This window comes from Culex pipiens, unplaced genomic scaffold, assembly GCF_016801865.2.
Source record: "Culex pipiens pallens isolate TS unplaced genomic scaffold, TS_CPP_V2 Cpp_Un0234, whole genome shotgun sequence".
NCBI classification, from domain to species: domain Eukaryota; kingdom Metazoa; phylum Arthropoda; class Insecta; order Diptera; family Culicidae; genus Culex; species Culex pipiens.
Genome location: NW_026293051.1, coordinates 3,221 through 12,469, shown reverse-complemented (window position 1 = coordinate 12,469; position 9,249 = coordinate 3,221). Strand labels below are relative to the sequence as shown.

The 9,249-nt window shown below is 39.5% G+C and overlaps 1 protein-coding gene across 1 annotated transcript; it reads right to left on the bottom strand.

The window, feature by feature from the left end:
* Positions 1-1,223: 1,223 nt before the first annotated feature.
* On the bottom strand, positions 1,224-8,087 carry LOC120432104 (uncharacterized; the record flags this gene model as incomplete). Its single annotated transcript, XM_039597237.1, has 4 exons — positions 1,224-1,483; positions 4,664-4,942; positions 7,010-7,384; positions 7,658-8,087. Coding segments are annotated over 4 exons (1,344 nt in total), but the record flags the coding sequence as incomplete, so codon positions are not given.
* Between the last annotated feature and the right edge of the window lie 1,162 nt (positions 8,088-9,249).

Here is a 9,249-nt window from a genome sequence, read left to right as displayed (position 1 = left end):
TAAAAAAATTTAAAGTTTCAAAAAAATCTTCAATTCACATTTCTCGATTAAATTTTCAAAAGGCCCTATCTGCATAGGAAACCCATGAGGGATAGGTTGTTTTGAAAATTTAATCTAGATTTATTGAAAATAAAGTTCGTTTCCAAGGATACTAGTTGTCGCCAGATAAAGATAGATTCTTATTTTTTTAATATGATTTTCTAAAGGGTTAAAATGGATGAAAATAAACATTTTTGTGCATGCTTCTATTCACAAAAAAAAAATTATGGTAATATTCATCAGGAAATGGTATTACATGTGGGGGGGATTTTTTTTTGGTTGGTTGGGTAAGAGGTTTTGGTGGGGTGGTATTATGGGGGGTGGTTGTGTAATGATGGGATATGGGGTATATGGGGGGTGGGTTGTGGTAGATTTTTTGTGGTTGTGGATTAAGTAATTTGGGGATTATGGAATTTTGGATTAGGGGGGGGGGGATTGAGGGGGGTATGGTGGTTTGGGGAGATGTTATAGGGTTGTGGTTGTGTAGGTAAAGGTTATGGATTAATATGGGGGGAAAAGGGGGGGGGGGGGGGGTGGAAAGTGATTTGTTGTGGTATTAATTTTAATTGTATGGTTAGTGGTTGTTTTTGGGGAGTGGGTTTTGGGTTGAAAGGTGAAATTAGTTTTGGGATATGTTAGAGGATTAGAGAATATGGGAAGAGAGGTGGAGAGAGGCTGATTGTTGGGGAGTAATGTTCTGAGAGATTTTGGAAAGTGGTGGGGGGAAGGTGGGTATGGTTTTGGGGGGGTTGTTAATATATGGAGGGTGGGGGAATTGGGGGGTGGGGGATTGGTTGTGGTGGGAATTTTGGTTTTGGGGGGGGGTTATAGTAATAGGGGGGGTGGTGATTGGGGGGGGGGGTTGGGTGGATTATATTTTAAGGGAAGTAAGGGTTTAGGTGGAGATGGGGGTAAATTATAAGAAGAAGGGTTTATGAAGTTGTAGTTAGTGGGGGGGTAATTGTGTAGTTTTGTATTATAGAGTTAGTTAGTGGGGATTGGGGGGGTGATTTGAGGTGGATGATTGGGTGGGTGGGGTGGGGATAAGTTTAGGAATTTTAAGTTTAATAATTATTATATATTAACGTTATTATAGATGTTTTGGGTTTTTGTTAATAGAATATATTTTTATGGGGAAAATTGGGGTATTTTTTTTTTTTGGAGGTTTATATATGGAGGGATTTTTAGGTGTTATGGGGAATATAGGATGGTGGTGGAGGTAATACTAAAGAGGAAGGAAAGAAATATTTAGGAAGTTTGTAAAGAAGAAGGATGTAGAAGAGAAGGAGGGGAGTAGAGGTTAAATTGGATATGACTTCCTCCTGCACCAGATTGAAGCTCATCGCCAGCAGCGCGATCCCGAACAGTAAGTACAGCGAGCACAATGCGATGGAAATTTCCGAATCGTTTTTCACTCCCTGCGCTGGGACGAAATCGCCGAAACCTGACAAAATGGACAGAAAAAAGGGAAAAAAATCCCCCGACAAAGTTAGAGGTTAGAAAATATACAGGACGCAAATAGGCGAGCGTTTTTTTTTTGCTGTTGTGTTTGGGTGAGGTGGAGAGAGGGATACACACACGGAGAGAGATTTGATGTAGTTTTCCTTGGGGTAACCTTTTGCCGAGATTGGCTGGAAAGTTGAAAGTTGTGTTAGTTGGTGTTGTTGGTAAGTTATAGTTTCATTATGCATATATTCCGGCAGGAAATGATGCTGTCCGTAAAAAGGACGTTCTAAAGGTCAATTGACCGTGCTCGCATAACTAATGCCTTTATTCGAGATTGTTGCGAAACTTTGTCGAGTTTATGCTCGTTTAGTTCGGTATAACGGCCGTTGTTTACTGTTTCATAATGACATCCAAATCATCTAAATGTTTCTTTTTTCTGATAATAAACTGTCAACAGCATTGTTGAACTGTGAGTATGAAACTCAAACAATCGATTAAATTCTATTTAAATTATGATGTCTAAATTTTATATTTTTTTAATCAAATTTAGTACTTTTGGGCTGTTTACAAATTTTGAATTTTAAGCCAATGATCAGAAAAAAAACATGCAAAAGAAAAAAGTCATACTAACTAAATTTTTGACATTATCTACACAAAATCTAAATGATTTCTAAAATTTAGCTATTTTCGTAAAGTTTTTTTTTCATAGCTTATAGCTACTTTCGCTAGATTTTTTTTGGTTTTAGAAGAAACTATTGAAACAATCAGATCAGTTTGTGTCTTGTTAACGTTGCATAACATTTCTACAGGACCTAAAGCATAAGCATAAGCATAGGTGCCACCCGCAGTTGCTACTCCGTAATTGACCAGGACCTCCAGAAGTTACATCCACAAGCCGTGGAAGATGAGTGGGTGCTATTTTTCCTGGCTTCGCAACTTCTCAAAGGCCCCTATCATGCTGATCAATACCGGCGCTGGCCATGACCAGTGGTAGAGTCACGGGGAAGGGGAATTACATAACATTTCTACAGGACCTAATACACAAAGTGTGACTCTAACAGTTTTCTATTCAGAGTTATGACAATTTCCGTAAAAAAGTCGCAGCTAAAAATGTTCGCTTGTAGTGGATCCTTAAATGAATTTAAATTTTAACTTTTTATTTGCAGAAATGAACTACATGAAATTCATTTGAAAGCTTTTCTTGTGAATTTTTGACTGATGCATGGACCGTTTGCAAATTTTACCGATTTATAAAAAAATCCACAATCTCGGAACTTTTTTTTTCTGAACTTGTACTTGTAAAATCATAAGATACAGTAAGGCCCACAAAAAAAATGCGACATGTACATTTTTTCACAGAAAAGTGGTTCCATTCTAAAATGTATTCAACAAACTGATTTTTTTTATGTATTATAGTGTTAGTTTAGTATGTTTTGAAGATATTTTCATGACAGTTTTTTGCAGTTCGCCAAAATTGGGTATTGGTAGGCTACAACAATGGATGTATTTTTGGCACAAAATTTACCATTTCATACCTTATATCTTAAAAACGGAACAGTTTAAAATATCCAACCCTGTGCCAAAAGCATCGTTAGAAGCCTCTTAAATACGCCCAATCGAAAAAGTTCATAAATGTTGATAGAATTAGTCATTTTGGAGTAATTCGGTCTAAATAAATTAATAACTTAAAACTTATGGTGATGGCTCTAAAAGGTGCCCAACGGCTCCATACTGTCGAAAGTTATATCAGGACATCTGTTAGAGTCAATAGTCATCATTTGCAGCATTATTTTTTCCCTTGAATCATTGCAGGCTCGAAAAACTCCTAAAAATTGAAGCATTTTCAGAATCGGGATATTTTTAAAAAGTTCACTGTTTTAGTATAACTGGTTAATAGAATGCGTAAAATTCGATGAAATTAATTGTTACACGTCTCAAAAACAGTAACCTTGAAGGCTGTTTACTTACTTTAAATACAAAAAAATCATAAGTGGCTCTTCAGATCGACCAACATAGAAAAGTCATTTTTCCTTTATATGGCCTGGGCTAGGAGCAAATTGGAGAATATTTAGTTTAAATGAGCTGTGACATTTTTTAAAGCTAACAAAAAGGGTTTCAATGCATTATTTGTTTGTTTGGAACCATTTTAACATGTACACATGCTGCATACATTGTAAATAGTCAAAACAGGCCCGATATCCTAATAACAATGTCGCATTTTTTATGGGCCAAACTGTTTATTCAGGTTTTGAACACAGTGTAAAAGAGAAGAATTTAAACAAAAGCTATCAAGAAATTGTGGTTTATTTTAAAACGGTAACATAAGAAAAAATATTGTTTCAATGAATAAAATGGAACTTAAAAAGCTAAGATTTGAAATTCAAAGATATTAGTTTCTTATCAAAAATGATCATATGAAATTTCTTAGCATTTATTTATAAGGTTTTCTTTAAAAAAAAATACAAAGAAAATCAAATAAGATCCTCTACTATCAAGACCACTACAAATGCTTTTAGACAAAAATACACAGCAAAAAAGTTGAATTTTGGAATGTTGAAAATTTGGTAGGTTACCTGTTTTTTGAGTAATATTACCTAAAAACTGTTAAAAAATGTGAACCTGATGAATATGCATCAGTAACCTATAAAAATTAATCATTTTGTGATATGTTAGGCTTTTTCTGAAGAACAACAAAAAAAGAAAATGTTATTCTCGAATATATTCTATCCCGATTTATTTTTTCGCATTGTAAAATCTGAAAAAATCGGTTAAGGTTGAAATTCCAATAGTTACATTTCATCTCTTCTATATTTGTTTTGATTTCTGATTGCATCGACTCCCCCCTCAAGGGTTGCCGGCGCGGAGTGCAATATCAAATGTAATTATTTTACTCTCTCTTGATTAGCTGCACTCGTCACTCGGTAATCAGATTAAACGTAATTGAAGTTTCTGTTTCGTAGAAGCCAACTGAGGCTGTAGTTTGATTCGAACGAGAAATACCCACTCCGTCGGGAGAAATGCTTCTCATCATCGTCATCATTAGTGCACCCGGTTAGTTGAAGGAGTAAGAAGTCTGTTTCGAGTTTAGTATTAAAGGAATGTCGAGATGGGTCGGAAATACATCCCTTGCCCCTTTAATTGACGTAGCTGCTGGCGTTGTTTATATGCAAATACTTACCGATGGTGGTTAGCGTGATGAAACAGAAATAGGCCGAGTCGAGGAAGGACCATTCCTCCCACTTGGAGAACATGAACGCACCGGCAATGATGTAGCTGACGACGAGGAAGACGCACAGCCAGATCGGCACGGGTCGGACCACGGAAGACGGGGGCAGGTCCCCGCTGTCCCACTCGTCATCGTAGAGCGAGCTGTCGTCGATCACGTTCTGGAGATGACGCGCCTGTCGGTGGACCGCAAATCCCATCGGCGACATTATGCGTGGCGATGGTGCTGGCACTTTTGGTCAAACATGCCAGGTCCAACAGAGAGAGAGAGAGTCCAGCATCCATCCGGAACAGTGCCAGGCCAGTGGGGCGTGCGCGCGCGTGTTTGTGGTGTGCCAGATGGGCCACAAATGACCGACAGAAGAAAGATGCAGAAGGAGAAAAAGCAAGGAAACAATTTTCAGTCATTTAAATTATACTCTTGGGAGGGAGTCTCTGGAAAATAAACTAATATGTTAAAACATTTTTATTTTGTATTGTATTGCTAATCATTTAAGGCTTATTTTTACGTTATTTCGATAGAAAAAAAAATTAGCCAAACTCAATGGTACACAGCAAAAAATCCGATGGTAAAATCGCATGTAAAAGCATGCACATCACCTTCGTTAAAATAAACACTTAATATTACACACTGCATGTACAATTTTTGCAAACACAAAAAAAAAGTTGTAACCGACGGGATTTGAATCCAGCACCAACAGTAAGGACTGGCGCCTTAGCCCACTCGGCCATCAGACCGATGAAAAGCTGTAAGGATAAACGCATATATGAGCTTGACATTTCGGTCAAGTAGGTTTCCCATACTAATGGGCTACATATTTCAGGGTGTAAAATCACATAAAATTGCATAAAATAATTCAATATTTATTTTACACCCAGGCCTTTTACACGCAGCTTGATTACTACTTTTCTAGCTGTGTAGATGTAAACAATATGAATAATAACACTGTACAACACTTTTATTTGTTGCAACACAAGTCAAGTTCTAAATGATAAAAAATAAATGGCGAGTCTGATATTTGCCACCGAGAAAGAGAGACTTTCTATCCTGCATTTATTTTGATAAATTTAGCATATCTCAGCTTACAGCGTTTAAATGTTTGACCTTTTATTAACATTAAAAAACAGCATGCAGTGTAAACAATAACAAAAGCGCTTTGTTTGGCCGACCATTTTAGTGAATTGTCAAGAAGTAGGGTTAAATTTGGTTGACGGAGTCCTCAGTTTTAATTTAAAATGTTCAGACTAAAATCTCTTGCAGGGTGTGCCAAGATAGCGGAATATATGTCACATAAGAGTTTTTCAAGATTTTTGTTGAAAATCCTATGATAGAAATCGAATTTTGGGGATCTGTGATTTGTGGGTTTATATGATGATTTTACTTAGAAACCCAAAATGTTACCAAAAGTCGATATTTCGACACTTTAAGCCTGAGGGCAGATTCATCGGACAAAATTACATGGAAAAACATGTTGTTGAACAATTTTTCAATTTCGTTAGGGTATACTTTTCCTATGAAATTTAAACATTTTCAAATGAAGTTCAAGTTTAAAGAAAAATTCACCTGAGATTTTTTCAGTGTTTGTAGTGGGTTAATACTCCACCAACTCAGACGAAATCGGATAAATATGCCACAACCATCTTCGATTTGTGTGAAACTTTGTCCGAACTTTTCGAAATCGTATCTATCGCGGGTGACATTGAACGGCCATGATCAACGACTACCAAAAAATGACATAAAATGACACGTCCTAATAATTTTTACATAACAGTAACGAATAATGACAGAATTTTTAAACTACTTTTCTACTATTTTCGATGAAAAATACGTTTTGTTCGAAATGAGTACGCCATCAAATCGGGCGTCCAATTTTACCCTATGTCACAATATTTCCAAACCATCGCCATTTCAGACTGCAAATGATTGAAAAACACGTATTTTTTATGTTCAAAAATAAAAAGGGGTCGTACCGCCTCTTCGTCACGAGATATCGAAAAATAGTTTCCAAAATCACAGAGAATTCCTCTTGAGGGAGAACCTAGCACGAGCTCGGCCCTTGCTTCGTTTAATTAAAAACGCATAATCATCGCTAAATTATTGCTAAAGAACTTAATTTTCTTGGCTGGGAATCAATTTTGTACGCTAAATTACTCAGAAAAATATCGTCGTCTGGTGCGAGATGCCGTGCGACGACTCCGACTACGTTTGCACATGGCACGCGAAACTATCCAACTTTTATAAAGAGAAAAAGCCAAGGCAAGAAGCAAAAATTTACGACTCGCGGCTCACGGCACATACCCGGCCTCTCCCGGCGCCGGCCCGTGGACGGGTGCGAGGGCTTCCGCGCCGCCGCGTTCATCTCCATCATCTCGTTGTCCTCGTTGTAGTAGGGCAACCGGTCCGGCATCAGACGGTCACCGTACCGGGACTGCCGCGGCATCGACTGGCTGCGTGGGTTCATCGGACCGCGGCCATCGTGAAACCCGTCCCCGCCCGGTCCTCCCCGGCCACGTGGACTGCCCCGCTGCTGCTGCTGCTGCTCGTCCATGTCCTCCAGGGCGTACTTATTGCACAGAATTGGCGTTTTGCCGCCTGGACCGCCCTCCTCGTCAAAGTCCACCATCTGGGGATCCCGGCGGAACATGCGACGGTCCAGGGACTGAGCGCGCATTGCTGTGGAGGGAAAGAGGAAAGGGGATGAAATAGTTTTAAGGCTTGATAAACTTTTGATACACTACCCAATCCCAAGAGGCGAAGATATTCATCGGACTGTGCATTAGCCTTCACGGTTATGAAACGGTGAAAATTATCACGAGAAATTGAGATTCAATGTAGAGAAGTGGAATTTTGAAGCTGGTATCCCAATTAAAATAAGATTAATTTAGGAAAATGTAAATTTTCCTCTTTTCATGTAAATTTACATCCCCTTCTACTCTTTCTTCTTACCTGGCGACTTTTGCATATTGTTTCTGTAGGCCACCGGCGGGTAATTACCGTCGGAATTTCGTGAGTTTTGGGAACCCCGCGGTGGCGGCCCCATTTGCCCTGCCAGTTCTCGTCCCATCGATTCGCCACGCATCTGTCGCTTCATCTGCTGCGGTGTGGAAATGTATTCGTCGTCGCCGTAACGGTCGCCCCCCTGATCTTGATAACCTCCAGCGCCGGGTGGGCCTCCACGCTCCCTGTCAATGGTAACTCTGTCACGGAACCGATCCCTGCCTAGGCCACCGTGGCCACTCGAGTACCGTGGGGAACCTGGGCCATTCATCTGCTGCTGCAACTGCTGCCGGGGCATGCCATCTGGGTAGTAATCACCGTCGTTGTATCTGGTGAAGGGAGATTTGAAAATTTGATAATCGTCAACAGCTAATGGGAACTGACACAGGGTAATGAATAGAAAATTTGCTCCAGTGGAGGCTGCGAGCAGTAACAATGCTGATGTTTTTTGATGGTATCAATTTGAATAGAGCGGTATGGTGAAGGGATTTGCAATACATTGTCTGAAAAAGTGAAGGAGCAATTTGACTATTTAGAATAAGTGGGTAATAGTGGCGAGCAGTGCGTGGCCGAATGGTTACGCTGTCCGCTTTGTAAGTGGATGATTCTGGGTTCGATTCCCATCTGCTCCAACCTTCCATCGGATGAGGAAGTAAAATGTCGGTCCCGGCCTTGGTTGTTAGGCCGTTAAGTCATTCCAGGTGTAGGAGTCGTCTCCATGCCATAAGTACAAACAATACACCAAACCAAGCCTACTCCGGTGGAATCGCTGGCGGCGGTTGGACTCGCAATCCGAAGGTCGTCAGTTCAAACACTGGGGAGGAAGGTTCCTTGGAGTAGAAAGAGGTTTTGGGTGCTCTCCCCATTCAAGCCTTCGGACTCCTAGGTTCGAGCAGAAACTTGCAATAGAGACCACAAAAGACCCGGGGGTCGTTAATGTGGACGGTTTGATTTTTTTTTTGATTTTTTTGGGTAATAGCGTGGCTCACGGATATATGAAAAAGACAAAAGTGTTTAATTTCGAGTGCCTCAACCAGAATTTTCAGCACTATGGCCCTAGCCTGACAATTTGAGCGCATTTGGTTATGGTTTAGTTGTTACACCCTTGTTTTGAAGTTATAATGGAATTTCAATAAATTTAATTTATTTTTTTCACTTTTTAACTCTTCTTAGAGAAAGTGTTTATATACCCGATGAGTTAATTTTTTTTTTTTTCATAAAATTATTTTTATTAGGTCCTTTTTGGTACTGGGACCTGGTTAGGACCGAGTCGGCTTTTGTAATTACATTTGACTTAATAATTACAGAGGATCTTGTGTGTAAATGTTAGTGGGAGGGGAGCCGATTACCCGCGTTCTACTCGGGGTATGAGTTAATTTGTGAGCACGTTATAATGTATTTTTCATACTACAAAAAATAACCTATATCTTTCCGGGATTAATTCCTACAGTTTTGCGATGGCAACTTTGTAGCTCCCCGGATCAAAACCTATAAGAAACTCAAAAAAAAGTCATGTATCGAAAAACGATCCTTGCAGTGAA